General features: G+C 50.9%; 1 protein-coding gene across 1 annotated transcript in view; it reads left to right on the top strand.

Moving 5' to 3' along the window:
- The window catches only part of PAAF1 (proteasomal ATPase associated factor 1), a 31,065-nt gene that overhangs the window by 2,353 nt on the left and 8,421 nt on the right, over positions 1-20,291 (top strand). The window contains exons 2-7 of the mRNA XM_060263962.1: positions 163-203; positions 3,037-3,140; positions 5,703-5,792; positions 7,777-7,875; positions 12,448-12,598; positions 15,566-15,760. Of these exons, the coding sequence (XP_060119945.1) occupies positions 163-203; positions 3,037-3,140; positions 5,703-5,792; positions 7,777-7,875; positions 12,448-12,598; positions 15,566-15,760 (680 nt within the window). The remainder of the gene's footprint in view (positions 1-162; positions 204-3,036; positions 3,141-5,702; positions 5,793-7,776; positions 7,876-12,447; positions 12,599-15,565; positions 15,761-20,291) is intronic.

Genomic DNA, 20,291 nt, shown 5'->3' with positions numbered 1-20,291 from the left:
TAGGCCACCGAACCCTGGTGCAGCCAGTCCTCCTGGAGCTTACAGCAGGCCCTGCGCAAAGAACCCTGCAAACTTTTGGAGGTTTGCCTACATCAGGGGTGTGTGGCCTAATAGGCAAAAGGAGCTCCTGCCACGATACTAATATTTTTTTCATGTTTGCAGAAAGAACGAGGGAGAGGCCTGGCTGAGCTGCAGGAGCCCAGGTGAGCAAAGTCGACAGTGCCCCCCCCCCACACGCTCAGAGGAGTGACACCAGCTTCCCCCTTACCTGCTCCAGCTTCCCCCTTACCTGCTTCGAGGTGGGGATCTTAGTAAAGCGAGAGCACATCATAACAAGGCGTCGCTTCCCCCCTCCCTTTTAAACTGAACACCCCACCTGCATCATGATTACAGCTGAGAACCAGTTTGGTGTGGTGGTGAAGTGTGTGAACTCTTATCTGGGAGAGCCGGGTTTGATTCCCCACTCCTCCACTTACGGCTACTGGAATGGCCTTGGGACAGCCAGAGCTCTCTTCTCTGGGAGAACCGGGTTTGATTCCCCAAGTCCTCCGCTTGCAGCTGCTGGAATGGCCTTGGGTCAGCCAGAGCTCTCTTATCTGGGAGAACCGGGTTTGATTCCCCAAGTCCTCCGCTTGCAGCTGCTGGAATGGCCTTGGGTCATACAGAGCTCTCTTATCTGGGAGAACCGGGTTTGATTCCCCCACTCCTCCACTTGCAGCTGCTGGAATGGCCTTAGGTCAGCCAGAGCTCTCTTATCTGGGAGAACCGGGTTTGATTCCCCACTCCTCCACTTGCAGCTGCTGGAATGGCCTTGGGTCAGCCAGAGCTCTCTTATCTGGGAGAACCGGGTTTGATTCCCCCACTCCTCCACTTGCAGCTGCTGGAATGGCCTTGGGTCAGCCAGAGCTCTCTTATCTGGGAGAACCGGGTAGAATTCCCCACTCCTCCACTTGCAGCTGCTGGAATGGCCTTGGGTCAGCCAGAGCTCTCTCATCTGGGAGAACCGGGTTTGATTCCCCAAGTCCTCCGCTTGCAGCTGCTGGAATGGCCTTGGGTCAGCCAGAGCTCTCTTATCTGGGAGAACCGGGTTTGATTCCCCAAGTCCTCCGCTTGCAGCTGCTGGAATGGCCTTGGGTCATACAGAGCTCTCTTATCTGGGAGAACCGGGTTTGATTCCCCCACTCCTCCACTTGCAGCTGCTGGAATGGCCTTAGGTCAGCCAGAGCTCTCTTATCTGGGAGAACCGGGTTTGATTCCCCACTCCTCCACTTGCAGCTGCTGGAATGGCCTTGGGTCAGCCAGAGCTCTCTTATCTGGGAGAACCGGGTTTGATTCCCCCACTCCTCCACTTGCAGCTGCTGGAATGGCCTTGGGTCAGCCAGAGCTCTCTTATCTGGGAGAACCGGGTTTGATTCCCCACTCCTCCACTGGCAGCTGCTGGAATGGCCTTGGGTCAGCCAGAGCTCTCTTATCTGGGAGAACCGGGTTTGATTCCCCCACTCCTCCACTTGCAGCTGCTGGAATGGCCTTAGGTCAGCCAGAGCTCTCTTATCTGGGAGAACCGGGTTTGATTCCCCACTCCTCCACTTGCAGCTGCTGGAATGGCCTTAGGTCAGCCAGAGCTCTCTTATCTGGGAGAACCGGGTTTGATTCCCCACTCCTCCACTTGCAGCTGCTGGAATGGCCTTAGGTCAGCCAGAGCTCTCTTCTCTGGGAGGACCAGGTTTGATTCCCCACTCCTCCACTTACAGCTGCTGGAATGGCCTTGGGTCATACAGAGCTCTCTTATCTGGGAGAGCCGGGTTTGATTCCCCACTCCTCCACTTGCAGCTGCTGGAATGGCCTTAGGTCAGCCAGAGCTCTCTTATCTGGGAGAACCGGGTTTGATTCCCCACTCCTCCACTTGCAGCTGCTGGAATGGCCTTAGGTCAGCCAGAGCTCTCTTATCTGGGAGAACCGGGTTTGATTCCCCACTCCTCCACTTGCAGCTGCTGGAATGGCCTTGGGTCATACAGAGCTCTCTTATCTGGGAGAGCCGGGTTTGATTCCCCACTCCTCCACTTACAGCTGCTGGAATGGCCTTGGGTCATACAGAGCTCTCTTATCTGGGAGAGCCGGGTTTGATTCCCCACTCCTCCACTTACAGCTGCTGGAATGGCCTTGGGTCATACAGAGCTCTCTTATCTGGGAGAACCGGGTTTGATTCCCCACTCCTCCACTTACAGCTGCTGGAATGGCCTTGGGTCATACAGAGCTCTCTTATCTGGGAGAGCCGGGTTTGATTCCCCACTCCTCCACTTACAGCTGCTGGAATGGCCTTCTTGGGTCAGCCAGAGCTCTCTTATCTGGGAGAACCAGGTTTGATTCCCCACTCCTCCACTTGCAGCTGCTGGAATGACCTTGGGTCAGCCAGAGATCTCTTATCTGGGAGAACCAGGTTTGATTCCCCACTCCTCCACTTACAGCTGCTGGAATGGCCTTCTTGGGTCAGCCAGAGCTCTCTTATCTGGGAGAGCCGGGTTTGATTCCCCACTCCTCCACTTACAGCTGCTGGAATGGCCTTCCTGGGTCAGCCATAGCTCTCTTATCTGGGAGAACCGGGTTTGATTCCCCACTCCTCCACTTACAGCTGCTGGCATGGCCTTGGGTCAGCCTTAGCTCTCTTATCTGGGAGAACTGGGTTTGATTCCCAACTCCTCCACTTGCAGCTGCTGGAATGGCCTTGGGTCAGCCAGAGCTCTCTCATCTGGGAGAACCGGGTTTGATACCCCACTCCTCCACTTGCAGCTGCTGGAATGGTCTTGGGTCAGCCATAGCTCTGGCAGAGGTTGTCCTTGAAAGGGCAGCTTCTGGGAGAGCTCTCTCAACCCTACCTGCCTCAAAGGGTGCCTGTTGTGGCCGGGGGGTGGGGGAGGTAAAGGAGATTGTGACCACTCTGAGACTCTGAGATTCAGCGTATAGGGCGGGATATAAATCCAATATCATCTTCAGCATCATCTTCATCTTGATTTCCATCTTTTTTTGTTTGCGCTGCAGGAAAATCTACTCTGTACGGCACTCTGACTTGTCAGGGGGTGGGCTCGGATGGAATTCCCGAAATCACAGCCTCCGAAGGATTTATCGTCAAGGAAGTAACAAAGGTATCGTCTTCCCAGCCTTTGTGGCTGAAGGGCGGAGCAGCGGAGGGAGCTAGCCAGGTGGCAATAGAATATGGTAGAACACCGTAAGAGTCCAATGCCTCCTTTAAGACCAATGGAGCTTTATTTAAGGTCTAAGCTTCTGTGTGCATACACACTTCTTCAGATACCATGCAGTGGAAGTTACCAGTCCGTAAATATAGGTAGAGGGTGAGCAGTAAATTAGCATACAGCGTAATGGCTTTGCCCGCCGCTATGTGTCTGGATTTCGAAGGTGCTTGCAGGCTGGACTTCTGAGCTAATGATCCTTGTTGTTGTTGGGGTTCTTTAAATGGAAATTTGAAGAGAGAATTGTGCTGTGGGCTACTTTACTGCTCACCCTCTATCTACAGGTATAGACTGGTAATTTCCAGTTCATTGTATCTGAGGAAGTGTCCATGCACACAAAAGCTTATAACTTGAATAAAAACTTTCTTGGTCTTAAAGGTGCCATGAGACTCTAACGTTGTCCTTCTGCTTCTGACCAACACGGCTACCTACCTGAATAGAGTGGTATCATTTGTATACTTCTTACTACATTTCCTTTCGTATCCTTGCCTTTTGGAAGTCCAGGGGCTGTTCCATTCAGTGACGTGGTTTTAAATCCTGCCGTTTTGACCATTTGAGGAAAGCTCTAATACGGTCTCTGGTACCTCCCCCCTCCCCCATCTCAGCTTCTTTTGGGTCTGGCCCTGATCCAGACACAAAAAATATTTAAGGATTACAGCATGAAAGACCAAATAGAACCAACACACTGTTAGCTGTAATAGCGCACAACTAAAGAACAATTTTCATTGTTCTTAAGATTTTGTCATCGTTGACATTAATGAAAATTGTTCTTTATTTGTGCGCTGTTATAGCTAACAGTGTGTTGGTTCTATTTGCCTGATCCATGCATAGGCAGAGAGTTTGTTTTCCTCCTTGTCCCTTTCCCCCCATGTAAACTACACCACTTTGGTGTAGTGGTTAAGTGTGCAGACTCTTATCTGGGAGAACCGGGTTTGATTCCCCACTCCTCCACTTGCACCTGCTGGAATGGCCTCGGGTCAGCCATAGCTCTGGCAGAGGTGGTCCTTGAAAGGGCAGCTGCTGGGAGAGCCCTCTCCAGCCTCACCCACCTCACAGGGTGTCTGTTGTGTGGGGGGAGCGAAGTTAAAGGACGTTGTGAGCAGCTCTGAGACTCTTCGGAGTGGAGGGTGGGATATAAATCCAATATCTTCATTTACCTCACAGGGTGTCTGTTGTGGGGGGGAAGGTAAAGAAGGTTGTGAGTCGCTCTGAGACTCTTCGGAGTGGAGGGTGGGATATAAATCCAATATCCTCATCTACCTCACAGGGTGTCTGTTGTGGGGGGAAAGGTAAAGGAGATTGTGAGCCGCTGTGAGACTCTTCGGAGTGGAGGGCGCGATATAACTCCAGCATCTTCTTCTTCTCCCTCCCCCACTATAGACACCCTATGAGGTGGGTAGGGCTGGAGAGGGCTCTGCAGAAGCTGCCCTTTCAAGGACAACCTCTGCCAGAGCTGTGGCTGACCCAAGACCATGCCAGCAGCTGCAAGTGGAGGAGTGGGGGAATCAAACCCGGTTCTCCCAGATAAGAGAGCTCTGGCTGACCCAAGGCCATTCCAGCAGGTGCAAGTGGAGGAGTAGGGAATCAAACCCAGTTCTCCCAGAGCTATGGCTGACCCCAGGCCATTTCAGCAGGTGCAAGTGGAGGAGTGGGGAATCAAACCCGGTTCTCCCAGATAAGAGTTCACACACTTCACCACTACACCAAACATAAAACATGGCATAAAACAGTTCTCCCAGGTAAGTGAACTATGGCTGACCCAAGTCCATTTCAGCAGCTGCAAGTGGAGGAGTGGGGAATCAAACCTGGTTCTCCCACATAAGAGAGCTGCGGCTGACCCAGGGCCATTCCAGCAGCTGCCAGTGGAGGAGTGGGGAATCAAACCGGTTCTCCCAGATAAGAGTCCACACACTTAACCACTACACCAAAGTGGCTCAATTAACCCCTGGAGAAACCCCCACCACCACCCTTTCTCCACTTCTTATGTGATTTTGGGTGGCGGGCGGCTTGCTGGCTTTTTGACTGTGAGGGGGACAGCTTAGGAGAGCCCCAGGCAAGTGAGGCCTGCTTGGGCTGACTGGATCTCTAGCCAGCCCAAGCAGGTCTCGCTCACCTGGGGCTCTCCTTTCTCACGTCAGGTTGTTTTTGGCTGGGGGGGGCATATGCTATTGAGCTCCGCCACCTATTTTTCTACAAAATGACCCCTGCGGACAGATAATAACGGAAGGGCCTAGACATGTGTCCTCTAGCAGTTATCAAAGCTCACGCTGTGGCAGAAAATAGGCAAAGACAAAAGGTATAGACGGAAAGGAGGCAGTCACCCGCCTGCTCTTGTATTCGGCGTTTACGGTCCGATCGATCTCCGTGTTTTCAGCAGTCCAGGAGAAGCGAAAGCAAGTGGACAATTCCAACCTTGATAGGTTTTAATCTTCTCTTTTCTTTCCCCCTCTGCCCCAGAAAAGCCTGCTCGTCACTTGCCCTCGCGAAAACGCCTCCACCCGGTTTCTGGCCCCCTATACGGCCTTTTGTCGAATCCATCAAAAGAGCGTAAGTCATTTCGGAAGAGCCGGTTTTAATGAAAGGGGCTCTGGTGGCGGGAGTTCTTTGACAGGTCCCTAACAGCTTGCCTCAAATCTGGGTTAAAAGAAGACCCGGCTGCCCAGCCGTTCTTATTCTGTCAGCCTCTAGACTGTGGGCGGGTGTTGGTGGAGGGTGGCCCAGATTCCGTGAAGGCAGTCGGTCTTCATTCTATCGAGAGCAGGGGTGGCCAACCTTGCTTAAGGCTGGAAATAAAGAATAATAGAATAAAGAAATACGACAGGGGTGGCCAAACGGTGGCTCAGGAGTCACATGTGGCTCTTTCGCACACATTGTGCGGCTCTTGAAGCCCCTACTGCCCTGTCGGCTGGCTTGGAGAAGGCATTTCAGATAACTCACTGAAAATGTCAAGACAGTGTGCGTTTGCAATAAAAAAGGCCAACGCCGTGCTGGGAATTATTAGGAAGGGAACTGAGAACAAATCAGCCAGTATCATAATGCCCCTGCATAAATTGATGATGTGGTCTCATTTGGAGTACTGTGTGCAGTTCTGGTCGTCGCACCTCAAAAAGGATATTATAGCATTGGAAAAAAGTCCAGAAAAGGGCAACTAGAATGATTCAAGGGTTGGAACACTTTCCCTATGAAGAAAGGTTAAAAAGCTTGGGGCTCTTTAGCTTGGAGAAACGTCGACTGCGGGGTGACATGATAGAGATTTACAAGATAATGCCTGGGGTGGAGAAAGTAGAGAAAGAAGTCCTTTTCTCCCTTTCTCACAATACAAGAACTCGTGGGCATTTAAGGAAATTGCTGAGCAGTCAGGTTAAAATGGATAAAAGGAAGTACTTCTTCACCCAAAGGGTGTTTAACATGTGGAATTCACTGCCACAGGAGGTGGTGGCGACTACAAGCATAGCCAGCTTCAAGAGGGGATTGGATAACCTGCTAGCATGGCCTTGGGTCAGCCATAGCTCTGGCAGAAGTTGTCCTTGAAAGGGCAGCTGCTGTGAGATCCCTCTCCAGCCCCACCCACCTCACAGGGCGTCTGTTGTGGGGGAGGAAGGGAAAGGAGATTGTGAGCCGCTCTGAGACTCTTCGGAGTGGAGGGCGGGATATAAATCCAGTATCTTCATCTACCTCACAGGGTGTCTGTTGTGGGGGAGGAAGGGAAAGGAGATTGTGAGCCTCTCTGAGACTCTTTGGAGTGGAGGGCGGGATATAAATCCAATATCTTCTTCTTCTTCTTCAAAATACTGACGCAAGGGGAGAGACAGTGGCTCAGTGGTAGAGCATCTGCGTGGGAAGCAGAAGGTCCCAGGTTCAATCCCTGGCATCTCCAAAAAAAGGGTCCAGGCAAATAGGTGTGAAAAACCTCAGCTTGAGACCCTGGAGAGCCACTGCCAGTCTGAGTAGACAATACTGACTTTGATGGACCGAGGGTCTGATTCAGTATAAGGCAGCTTCATATGCTGAATGTATAAACATCACATGCAAAATAAAGGGTCCGGTTTACTTAACTTAATTTTTAATTTAATTTTTAGATTTATATCTTTCTTTGGATCTTGCTAAGTTTCTATATGTTACCGACCTCGACAGGAAGAAATTTAATGCTGTCTGTTTTTGAAAGAAGATGCTTTTAGTTAAGTGTTGCCTACGTCAGCTAATTTTATTACCACTTTGATGGATGTACAAGTTTTATATTGTTACGTTATATTTCAACTTGGTGTTGTGTTGTACTGTTATTGATGAGTTGTGTTGTTGCTGTCGATTGGCCTAGAGCCGCAATAAACTGACTGACTGACTGACTGATTTATATCCCGCCCTATCCCACAAGTGGGATAGTTTTGTTTGGAATACATCTTGAAAAGCCTGTATTTTGTCGACTTGGCAGTTTGCTTCTACATCTCTGGGCTGCACGACGAGGCTTGGGCCATGCCGTCTACATTGCACTCTCATGGAACTTTGTGCGTTTCCTTTCCTCTCTCGCTTTCAGGTCACCTGCCTCGACCTTTCCAGCGGGGGTGGGCTCGGCGTGTCGACCAGTGCTGACGGGACGATGAAGATCTGGCAGGCTGCAAACGGAGAGATCCGAGTAAGAGCCAGAAACATCCGAGCGGCTGACGTTTTGGGCAAGCTGCTGCTCAGTGGCATGTCCCAGAGGCTGCCCGTTTCTGCCGTCGTACTTGGCAGAATGCCTCCTTCGCAATTGGACTAGGCCAGGGTTCCTCAGCATGATGACACCGTGCCCACAGACTCAGATAAGAGCGCGCAGACTGTTATCTGGGAGAACCCGGTTTACTTCCCCACTCCTCCACTTGCACCTGCTTGAATGGCCTTGGGTCAGCCAGAGCTCTCTTATCTGGGAGAACTGGGTTTGATTCCCCCTCCTCCACTTGCAGCTGCTGGAATGGCCTTGGGTCAGCTAGAGCTCTCTTATCTGGTAGAACCGGGTTTAATTCCCTACTCCTCCCCTGGCAGCTGCTGGAATGGCCTTGGTCATTCTGGTCAGTTCTGGTCAGCCAGAACTCTCTTATCTGGGAGAACCGGGCTTGATTCCCCACTCGTCCACTTGTACCTGCTGGAATGGCCTTGGTTCAGCTAGAGCTCTCTTATCTGGAAGACCTGGGTTTGATTCCCTACTCCTCCACTTGCAGTTGCTGGAATGGCCTTGGGTCAGCCATAGCTCTCTTATCCGGGAGAACCGGGTTTGATTCCCCACTCCTCCACTTGCAGTTGCTGGAATGGCCTTGGGTCAGCCATAGCTCTCTTATCCGGGAGAACCGGGTTTGATTCCCCGCTCCTCCACTTGCAGCTGCTGGAATGACTTGGGGTCAGCCATAGCTCTCTTATCTGGAAGAGCTGGGTTTGATTCCCCACTCCTCCACTTGCAGTTGCTGGAGTGGCCTTGGGTCAGCCAGAGCTCTCTTATCTGGGAGCAGGGACCATAACGTTATTGATTTCACCGTTTGTATAAATAGAGAGTTGCTCCAAAAGACCAGCACAACCACGTTTAACTTTAAAAGGGGTAAATTCTCTGAGATGAGGAGGCATGTGAAGAGGAAACTGAAAGAAAAGGTAAACACAGTCAAAACCCTTGGGGAAGCTTGGAAGCTATTTAAAACTACAATTCTAGAAGCTCATATAAAATATATACCACAAGTTAGGAAAGGTACAAACAGCTATAAGAGAAGGCCTGCATGGTTAACAAAGTAATGGAAGCTGTAAAAGGTAAGAAGGACTCCTTTAAGCGGTGGAAAGCTAGTCCAAGTGAAATTAATAAAAGGGAACACAGGCTGTGGCAAATCAAATGCAAGACTGTGATCATGCAGGCAAAAAGGGACTATGAGGAGCATATTGCAAAAAACATAAAAGCCAACAATAAAAATTTCTTCAAATATATTAGAAGCAGGAAACCAGCCAGGGAGGCAGTGGGGCCCTTGGATGACCAAGGGGTCAAAGGAAGGAGGATAGGGAAATGGCTGAGAAGCTGAATGCATTTTTTGCCTCCGTCATCACTGTGGAACATGAAGTGTTTGCCTGCTCCAGAACCACTTATATTGGAAGGGGTGTTGAAAGACCTGATTGAGGTGACAAGAGAGGAGGTCCTACAACTGATAGACAAATTAAAAACTAATAAGTCACCAGGTCCGGATGGCATACATCCCAGAGTTCTGAAAGAACTCAAAGTTGAACTTGTGGATCTCCTGACAACAATCTGTAATCTTTCATTGAAATCTGCCTCCGTTCCTGAGGACTGGAAGGTAGCAAATGTCACCCCCATCTTTAAAAAGGGTTCCAGAGGAGATCCGGGAAAATACAGGCCTGTCAGTCTGACATCAATACCGGGAAAGTTGGTACAAACCATTATCAAGGACAGAATGAGTAGGCACATTGATGAACACGAGTTATTGAGGAAGTCTCAGCATGGGTTCTGTACGGGAAGATCTTGCCTCACTAACCTGTTACATTTCTTTGAGGGGGTGAACAAACATGTGGACAAAGGAGACCCGATAGATGTTGTTTACCTTGACTTCCAGAAAACTTTTGATAAAGTTCCTCATCAAAGGCTCCTTAGTAAGCTCGAGAGTCATGGAGTAAAAGGACAGGTTCTCTTGTGGATCAAAAAATGGCTAATTAATAGGAAGGAGAGTGAGTATAAATGGGCAGTCTTCACAGTGGAGGACGGTAAGCAGTGGGGTGCAACAGAGCTCAGTACTGGGTCCCATGCTCTTTAACTTGTTCATAAATGATTTGGAGTTGAGAGTAAGCAGTGAAGTGGCCAAGTTTGCAGATGACACTAAATTGTTCAGGGTGGTGAGAAGCAGAGAGGATTGTAAGGAACTCCAAAGGGAACTGTTGAGGCTGGGTGAGTGGGCGTCAACGTGGCAGATGAGGTTCATTGTGGCCAAGTGCAAAGTAATGCACATTGGGGCCAAGAATCCCAGCTATAAATACAAGTTGATGGGGTGTGAACTGGCAGAGACTGACCAAGAGAGAGATCTTGGGGTCGTGGTAGATAACTCACTGAAAATGTCAAGACAGTGTGCGATTGCAATAAAAAAAGGCCAACACCATGCTGGGAATTATTAGGAAGGGAATTGAAAACAAATCAGCCAGTATCATAATGCCCCTGTATAAATCGATGGTGCGGTCTCATTTGGAATACTGTGTGAAATTCTGGTCACCACACCTCAAAAAGGATATAGCATTGGAAAAAGTGCAGAAAAGGGCAACTAGAATGATTCAAGGTTTGGAACACTTTATTTATTTATTTATTTATTTATCTGGGATTTATATCCCGCCCTTCCCATCGAGTGGCTCAGGGCGGCTTACAACATATGTAAAACTAACATAAAAATAAATTACACTATAAAATTAACATTTCATTAAATAATTAAAATCCAACGTTTGTTATAAATGTACATGTCGTTAAAATCAGACAGCGGTCGTAAAGCTACACTCTATTCAAATTCAAATACTGATTCGGTATACCGTCTTCAACATTTCAATGTTCCATATTCCATATTCAGTAGTCGGTATACAGGTATACAAGAATACAAGGATACAAGGCCGGTTAGTTGTGGGCCAGCCGGAAGAGGGCTGTCTTACAGGCCCTGCGGAATTGAGTAAGATCCCGCAGGGCCCTTACCTCCTCCGGCAGCTGGTTCCACCAAAATGGAGCCATTACAGAGAAGGCCCGGTCCCTTGTGATCTTCAAGCGGGCCTCCTTTGGCCCGGGGACGACCAAAAGATTTTGAGATCCCGATCGCAGTGCGCTCTGGGGAACATGCGGGGAGAGACGGTCCCTTAGGTAGGCAGGTCCTAGACCATATAGGGCTTTAAAGGTAATAACCAGCACCTTGTACCGAACTCGGTAGGATATTGGCAGCCAGTGCAGAGCCCGAAGTCCCGGCTGAATGTGCTCCCATCTTGGGAGCCCCAATAACAGCCGGGCGGCAGCGTTCTGCACCAGCTGCAATTTCCGGGTTCGACACAGGGGCAGCCCCATGTAGAGGGCATTGCAGTAGTCCAATCTCGAGGTGACCGTAGCATGGATCACCGTTGCTAGATCGTCGCGTTCCAGGAAGGGAGCCAGCTGCCTTGCCCGCCTAAGGTGGAAGAATGCGGACTTTCCCTATGAAGAAAGGTTAAAACGCTTGGGGCTCTTTAGCTTGGAGAAACGTCGACTGCGGGGTGACATGATAGAGGTTTACAAGATTATGCATAGGATGGAGGAGGTAGAGAAAGAAGTACTTTTCTCCCTTTCTCACAATACAAGAACTCGTGGGCATTCAATGAAATTGCTGAGCAGTCGGGTTAGAATGGATAAAAGGAGGTACTTCTTCACGCAAAGGTTCTCCCAGATAAGAGTCCGTGCACTTAACCACTATACCAAACTGACTCTCAGACGAAAACAACTGTGTCAGGATTCGAAAGAGGCCTACAGGTTCAGAAAGGCAAGGGACTGTGGCTGATAGGCCTTTTCAATGTAACTTTGGTGCTGGAAGCTCCTTGATCGTTTCTGTGGCGATGTTAAAAACGCAGTGCTCTGTGCAGACAGCCACTCTCTGTTGCCATGGAGATAGTTGATCCATTGGGTTTGGACGTGCCAAATAGGTAGATGTACCTGTTTGGGTCCAGAGGAGGGCGACGAAGATGGTGAGGGGTCTGGAGACCAAGTCCTATGAGGAAAGGTTGAAGGAGCTAGGGATGTTTAGCCTGGAGAGGAGGTGGCTGAGAGGTGATAGGATCACCATCTTCAAGTTCTTGAAGGGCTGTCCTATAGAGGATGGTGTGGAATTTTTTTCTGTGGCCCCAGAAAGGTAGGACCAGAACCAACGGATTGAAATTAGATCAGAAAAGTTTCCAGCTCAACATGAGGAAGAATTTCCTGACTGTTAGAGCAGTTCCTCAGTGGAACAGGCTTCCTCGGGAAGTGGTGGGCTCTCCTTCCTGGGAGGTTTTTCAGCAGAGGCTAGATGGCCCTCTGACAGCAATGAAGATCCTGTGAATTTTGGGGGAGGTGTTTGTGAGTTTCCTACTTTGTGCAGGGGGTGGGACTAGATGGACTAGGGGGTCCCTTCCAGCTCTGTGATTCTAGGATTCTATGTAGGTCACCATTTACAGATGACATGGGGATCAGCGAAGTCTTTTTTCTTTCCAGAGACGCTTGGAAGGCCACGTTTATGATGTGAACTGCTGCAGGTTTTTCCCATCGGGCATCGTGGTCTTGAGCGGGGGGATGGACGCGCAGCTGAAGATCTGGTCGGCAGAAGATGGCCGCTGCGTTGCCACTTTTCAGGGGCACAAAGCAGGTACAGAGAAGGGAACGTTTACCTGCCATCACCTGTAAGGCCTGAGGGCTTAGAACAGGGGTGGCCAAACCTGCTTGCCATAAGTGAGCCAGTTTGGTGTAGTGGTTAAGTGCATGGACTCTTACCTGGGAGAACCGGGTTTGATTCCCCACTCCTCCACTTGCAGCTGCTGGAATGGCCTTGGGTCAGCCAGAGCTCTCTTATCTGGGAGAACCGGGTTTGATTCCCCACTCCTTCACTTGCAGCTGCTGGAATGGCCTTGGGAAAGCCAGAGCTCTCTTATCTGGGAGAACCGGGTTTGATTCCCCACTCCTTCACTTGCAGCTGCTGGAATGGCCTTGGGTCAGCCAGAGCTCTCTTATCTGGGAGAACCGGGTTTGATTCCCCCCCTCCTCCACTTGCAGCTGCTGGAATGGCCTTGGGTCAGCCAGAGCTCTCTCATCTGGGAGAACCGGGTTTGATTCCCCACTCCTCCACTTGCACCTGCTGGAATGGCCTCGGGTCAGCCAGAGCTCTCTTATCTGGGAGAATCAGGTTTGATTCCCCACTTCTCCACTTGCACCTGCTGGAATGGCCTTGGTTTAGCCATAGCTCTTGGAGGAGTTGTCCTTGAAAGGGCAGCTTCTGGGAGAGCTCTCTCAGCCCCACCCACCTGAGGGCTTAGAACAGGGGTGGCCAAACCTGCTTACTGTAAGTGAGCTAGTTTGGTGTAGTGGTTAAGTGCGTGGACTCTTATCCGGGAGAACCGGGTTTGGTTCCCCACTCCTCCACTTGCACCTCCTGGAATGGCCTTGGGTCAGCCATAGCTCTGGCAGAGGTTGTCCTTGAAAGGGCAGCTGCTGGGAGCACCCTCTCAGCCCCACCCACCTCACAGGGTGTCCGTTGTGGGGAGTGAAGATAAAGGCGATTGTAAGCTGCTCTGAGTCTCTGATTCAGAGAGACGGGAGGGGTACAAATCAGCAATTCTTTTTCTTTATAAGAGCTACATAGAATAAATGTCAAATGTTTGAGAGCCTGAAGATGGATGGAAGGAAGGAAGGAAGGAAGGAAGGAAGGAAGGAAGGAATTGATGGGGAGTGGGGAGAGAGGGAGCGGTATATAGAAAGCAACTTTAAATGCATTTCCAAGCCACTTGGCTGACTTGGCATGGAGAAATGATTGGAGAATTTCTTCAGGCCGGCTGATGGGGCGGTAGTGGCTTCAAAAGCTACACAATATGTGTGAAAGAGCCACGTGTGGCTTTCTAAGCCACAGTTTGGCCCCACTGGCTTGCAGAAGGCTCCCGACTTCTCCAGTTAAAAGATCCAGCAGCAGGTGATGGGAAGGACCTCTGTTGAGACCCTGGAGAGCCATTGAAGAGGGGCTGTGGCTCAGTGATCAAGCATCTGCTTGGCATGCAGAAGGTCCCAGGTTCAATCCCGGCATCTCCAGTTCAAAGGATCAGAAAGCAGCTGAAGTGAAAAATACAGTAGTAGGGGGAAGAGAGGCAAAAAAGCAAAGACATAATTATATGATTTGTTTTACACTTTAACAAAACGTTAGGGGAGGGATGGTGGCTCAGTGGTAGAGCATCTGCATGGCAAGCAGAAGGTCCCAGGTTCAATCCCGGGCATCTCCAACTAAAAAGGGTCCAGGCAAGTAGGCGTGAAAAACCTCAGCTGGAGACCCTGGAGAGCCGCTGCTAGTCTGAGTAGACAATGCTGACTTTGATGGACCAAGGGTCTGATTCAGTAGAAGGCAGTTTCATAAGTTCTAGGGAGGGACAGTGGCTCAGTGCTAGAGGATCTGCTTGGTAAGGAGAAGGTCCCAGGTTCAATCCCCGGCATCTCCAACCAAAAAGGGTCCAGGCAAGTAGGCGTGAAGAACCTCAGCTGGAGACCCTGGAGAGCCATGAATGGGGCTGTGGCTCAGTGGTAGAGCACCTGCTTGGGAAGCAGAAGGTCCCAAGTTCAATCCCCGGCATCTCCAACTAAAAGGGGTCCAGGCAAGTAGGCGTGAAGAACCTCAGTTTGAGACTCTGGAGAGCCATGAATGGGGCTTTGGCTCAGTGGTAGAGCATCTGCTTGGTAAGCAGAAGGTCCCAGGTTCCATCCCCAGCATCTCCAACCAAAAAGGGTCCAGGCAAGTAGGCATGAAGAACCTCAGCTTGAGACCCTGGAGAGCCACTGCCAGTCTGAGTAGACAAGACTGACTTTGATGGACTCAGGGTCTGATTCAGTAGAAGGCAGCTTCTTATGTTCATACATACTATAGTTCTGTTAATACCAACAGGCTTGTTTCACACCATTACAAAGTAGAATTTTTGCTCCCAAGACTCTGCAGCTTAGAGGGAACATTGTTTACCACCTAATCCTTTTATGTTAGGTTAGGTTATGTTAGGATGACTTCTCCAGCTTTTGCAAGGTAAAAGCTAAAGGTAGTCCCCTGTGCAAACACCATTCGTTTCCGACTCTGGGGCGACGTTGCTTTCACAAGGTTTTCACGGCAGATTTTTTACGGAGTGGTTTGCCCTTGCCTTCCCCAGTCCTCTACGCTTTCACCCCAGCAAGCTGGGTCCTCATTTCACCTTCACATTTTCACGGCAGACTTTTTACGGGGTGGTTTGCCCTTGCCTTCCCCAGTCCTCTACGCTTTCACCCCAGCAAGCTGGGTCCTCATTTCACCTTCACATTTTCACGGCAGACTTTTTACGGGGTGGTTTGCCCTTGCCTTCCCCAGTCCTCTACGCTTTCACCCCAGCAAGCTGGGGACTCGTTTGATCGGCCTCGGAAGGATGGAAGACTGAGTCGACCTGGAGCCGGCTGCCTGAACCAGCTTCCGCTGGGATCGAACTCAGGTCATGAGCAGAGGGCTCCGACTGCAGTACTACATTTGCGGTTGCCCGTGGCACCGGCGACTAAGGTGGCATCCAGACTCTCCCGACGAGATCCACTTTTTCTCACGAACGGCTCCTTTCCTCCGCTGCAGGCATCCTGGACACGGCTGTCGTGGACCGAGGAAGGAATGTGGTATCCAGCAGCCGGGACGGCACCGCCCGCCTCTGGGATTGTGGGAGATCCGCTTGCCTGGGGACAGTGGCGGACTGCGGCTCCCCCATCAACGGGATCGCCGTGGGAGATGCAGACAACACCTTGAATCTGGGATCTCCTGAAACAGTCCCGAGTACGTGACATAAGAGCAACATTTCTGATCTTGTGGGCACTCCATGAAATTGCTGAGCAGTCAGGTTAGGACGGATAAAAGGACGTCCTTCTTCACCCAAAGGGTGATGAGCACGTGGAATTCACTGCCACAGGAGGTGGCGGCGGCTACAAGCATAGCCAGCTTCAAGAGGGGATTGGATAAGAATATGGAGCAGAGGTCCATCAGTGGCTATTAGCCACAAGAGATAGATGGAACTCTCTGTCTGGGGCAGTGATGCTCTGCATTCTTGGTGCTTGGGGGTGGGGGGACAACAGCGGAAGGGCTTCTAGTGTCTTGGCCCCACTGGTGGACCTCCTGATAGCTCCTGGGTTTTGGCCACTGTGTGACATAGAGTGTTGGACTGGATGGGCCATTGGCCTGATCCAACAGGGCTTCTCTCATGTTCTTACGTCTGCAGCAGAGATGCTCTGTCTTCTTGGTGCTTGGGGGGGAGGGGCACAGTGGGAGGGCTTCTAGTGTCTTGGCCCCACTGGTGGACCTCCTGATGGCACCTGAGTTTTTTTGGCCACTGTGTGACACAGAGTGTTGGACTGGATGGGCCATTGGCCTAATCCAGCATGGCTTCTCTTATGTTCTTATATGGCTACTAGCTGTAGTGACTTAGGGGAATCGTCCCATTCAGAGGCACTGGGTTTTTTGGCCACTGTGTGACACAGAGTGTTGTACTGGATGGGCCACTGACCTGACCCAACATGGCTTCTCTTATGTTCTTATGTCTGGGGCAGTGATGCTCTGTATTCTTGTTGCTTGGGCAGGGGGCATAGTGGGAAGGGCTTCTAGTGTCTTGGCCCCACTGGTGGACCTCCTGATGGCACCTGGTTTTTTGGCCACTGTGTGACACAGATTGTTGGACTGGATGGGCCATTGGCCTGATCCAACATGGCTTCTCTTATGTTCTTATGTCTGGGGCAGTAACACTCTGTGTTCTAGGTACTTGGGGGCCACAGGGGGGGGGGGGCTTCTGGAGTTCTAACCCCGCTGGTGGACCTCCTGATGGCCCCTGGGTTTTGGCCACTGTGTGACACAGAGTGTTGGACCGGATGGGCCACTTGCCTGATCCAACATGGATGGCGTGGAGTTGTTTTTATAGCCCCAGAAGGTCAGACCAGAGCCAGCGGATTGAAATTCAAAAGAGTTTCCGGCTCGACATTAGGAAGAGCTTCCTGACGGTTAGAGCCGTTTTCCTCAATGGAACAGACTTCTCTCGGGAGGTGGTGAGCTCTCTTTTTTGGGGAGGTTTTCAAACAGAGGCTGGACGGCCGTCTGACAGCCATGCCGAGTCTGTGAACTTCGGCAGATCATGAGAAGGAGGGCCGGAAGGATTGCATCAGGGCTTCCTTCTTGCAGCCCCTCCTTTTAAACCCCGGGGCGAATGCTGATCACTGCTTTGTGGTCAAGAAGCAATTTATCTTCAGGCCACTTCGGCCAGGGACCCTGGAGGGCTTTTGCCATCTTCTGGGCTTGAAGCAGGGGTCACTGGGTGTGTGTATGTGGGGTGTGGGGGAGGGAAGTATTTGTGAATTTCCTGCATTGAGTGTCAAGCATGCGGGTTCCATGACGAGTCAAAGTTTGATACAAAGACTACGTTTATTGATAGACCGATAACTGTTGGCATAGCCATGGTTTGAGAGTCATGAAACTGATACATTGATACAATACTTTTAAGGCTTACTTCAAAAGGATGCCAAGGGATGGGGCCGCGGGGTCGCGTTCACACATAAACTATCAAAACTGTCTACATTCCCATGGCGTTATCAGGACCTAGTCCTTGCTTTTTGCCAGATGTCTCGTCCTCCCTTAGGAGAATATATGGGAAGGTGCTGATTACTTGCTTCCCTTCTCGCTACTCTTAATTACCAGCCATAAAGCGGGACGGGGGAAGGGAAAGAACAACAAACTAACAGCAATGGGTCCTCCATGACAATTCACAAACCAGGTTTAGGCAGGACCCTAAAGCAATCAATTATCAATAATATTCAACCATGCTTGACATTGAGCAGTGGTTGGACTAGATCAGTGGGCCCCAACCTTTTTGGCCCCAAGGCCGGCCTGCCCACCGTGGCCCCAGGGCTGGCGGGGGGGTGGTGGTGGCATCGAATTCAGCCTCCTGCCCCCCCCCCGCATGGCAGATGCCAAATTACATACGATTAGGATGTTATACACGTACAGCTTGAGGCTACTGCTACGGAGTTTGTTTTTTTAATAAGCAGGAAAATAGCAGAAGAATTATCAAAGATTTCAGGTTTTCACGGCTGGTAACATCATTAGGGTTTGTAGAATCTTTCAGGCTCAAGTGCCGTGTTCTACTGGAGAAAGTTTTCCTTCCAGACGTTTCGTTCTCAGCTGCGGAGAACATCCTCAGTGGCATTGCAGCCGGAGCAGGCGCTCAGACCTTCTTGGCTGCTGTGCATTGAGTGAGTGCATTTATAGACTATAAATTGCAGAAATTCACAGAACAACCAGTACATTCCACAGAACAATCAGCACAGTCAACAACCATCTTCCTTTTCTTCACACCCCTTCCAACCCTCCCAGCAATTAACACGGAACAATGGTCACACTCCACAGCCAGTTTCCTTATCACTACCCTTCCAGGAAGCCCCACCAAACAATGGGCACACCCACAAACCTATTGCCCTTTCACCACACCCCCTCCAGCCTAGAAATAGCAGCTCTCCAGCAGCCCTGGCCTCATTCAATGCACAGCAGCCAAGAAGGTCAGAGCGCCTGCTCCGGCTGCAACGCCACTGAGGATGTTCTCCGCAGCCGAGAACGAAACGTCTGGAAGAAAAACTTTCTCAAGTAGAACACGGCACTTGAGCCCGAAAGATTCAACAAACCCTAATGAGCAGAAGAATTGTTGCTCTGACGAAAGAGCTTAAATTTACTACATCTGCGTCGCGAAATACTGCTAGAACCGTGCGCACGTGAGCACCGGTGTACCTTAGCATTCTTACAGATGTCACAAATTCCATTTTCCCGCGTGGGTTATGCCTCTTAAGAGATGAGCCCAAATGCTACGTTTCTCTCAGTCTCTAAAGGAACAGGACAGCATATAAGGCCAATCTGGGTGACCCTGAAATTCATGACTGGTTCTGAAAAGCAAGCTGTGTGGTGGAAGCTATGTCCCCTCCCGTTTTCACCGCTTTAAGGCCCGGCAAGGGGGGGGGGGGCAAGGTGTAGCAGTTCCCAGGCCGACCCCCACCCCGGCAGATCAGCTGATCCGCGGGGAAAACAGTGGCGGGAGCGAGCGACCCGCTGAAAAAGCGAGGCTTTGCCCTTGCCTCCTCCCCTTCCCGGGCATGTGAAGGAAGCGGGGAGGAGACAAGGGCAGTGCTGCTCTTGCAGTCCTGTTTTCCCCGCCAATCGGCTGATCGGCGGGGCAGTGGAGTCGACCGGGGAGGAGCTTCACCGCCCCTCCCCAGGCCTTAAAATGGTGAAAACGGGGGCGGGGGGAGGAGGGGCCACGGTGACGCTGCGCGGGGTGGGGCAGTGAGGCTGAGTGGCCCGGTTGCAAACAGGCTAGACTAGATGACGGGGGGTGAGTTGGGACTCCTGGACTAGATGACCCTGGAGGTCCCTTCCAGTGCTTTTATGGCTCTGTTACTACTCATGAGCTGTGGTCGCTTTTGGAAGCCCTGCTGTGCCTGCCACCAGCTTCTGAGATTAGGCAAGCAGCAGCAGAGGCCTTCTCTTCTGCCTGCTCAGAGCCTTTATTTGTACCAGGAGCTCCTTTGCATATTAGGCCACACCTCCCTGTTGTAGCCAATCCCCCAAGAGCTTACAGGGCTCTTCTTACAGGGCCTCCAGTAAGAGAGCCAGTTTGGTGTAGTGGTTAAGTGTGCGGACTCTTATCTGGGAGAACCGGGTTTGATTCCCCACTCCTCCACTTGCACCTGCTAGCATGGCCTTAGGTCAGCCATGGCTCTGGCAGAGGTTGTCCTTGAAAGGGCAGCTGCTGTGAGAGCCCTCTCCAGCCCCACCCACCTCACAGGGTGTCTGTTATGGGGGGGGGGGAAGGTAAAGGAGATTGTAAGCCGCTTTGAGACACTTCTGAGTGGAGGGCAGGATATAAATCCACTATCTTCATCTACCTCACAGGGTGTCTGTTGTGGGGTGAGGGAAGGTAAAGGAGATTGTGAGCCGCTCTGAGACTCTTCGGAGTGGAGGGCGGGATATAAATCCAATATCTTCATCTACCTCACAGGGTGTCTGTTGCAGGAGAGGAAGGTAAAGTAGATTGTGAGCCGCTCTGAGACTCTTTGGAGTGGAGGGCGGGATATAAATCCAATATCTTCATCTACCTCACAGGGTGTCTGTTGTGGGGGGGGGGGAGGTAAAGGAGATTGTGAGCCGCTCTGAGACTCTTTGGAGTGGAGGGCGGGATGTAAATCCAATATCTTCATCTACCTCACAGGGTGTCTGTTGTGGGCGAGGAAGGGAAAGGAGATTGTGAGCCGCTCTGAGACTCTTCAGAGTGGAGGGCGGG

Source organism: Heteronotia binoei, unplaced genomic scaffold, assembly GCF_032191835.1.
Source record: "Heteronotia binoei isolate CCM8104 ecotype False Entrance Well unplaced genomic scaffold, APGP_CSIRO_Hbin_v1 ptg001496l, whole genome shotgun sequence".
Classification (NCBI taxonomy): Eukaryota; Metazoa; Chordata; class Lepidosauria; order Squamata; family Gekkonidae; genus Heteronotia; species Heteronotia binoei.
Note: the sequence above shows the minus strand (reverse complement) of the source record. Positions and strands in the feature narration are given on the sequence as shown.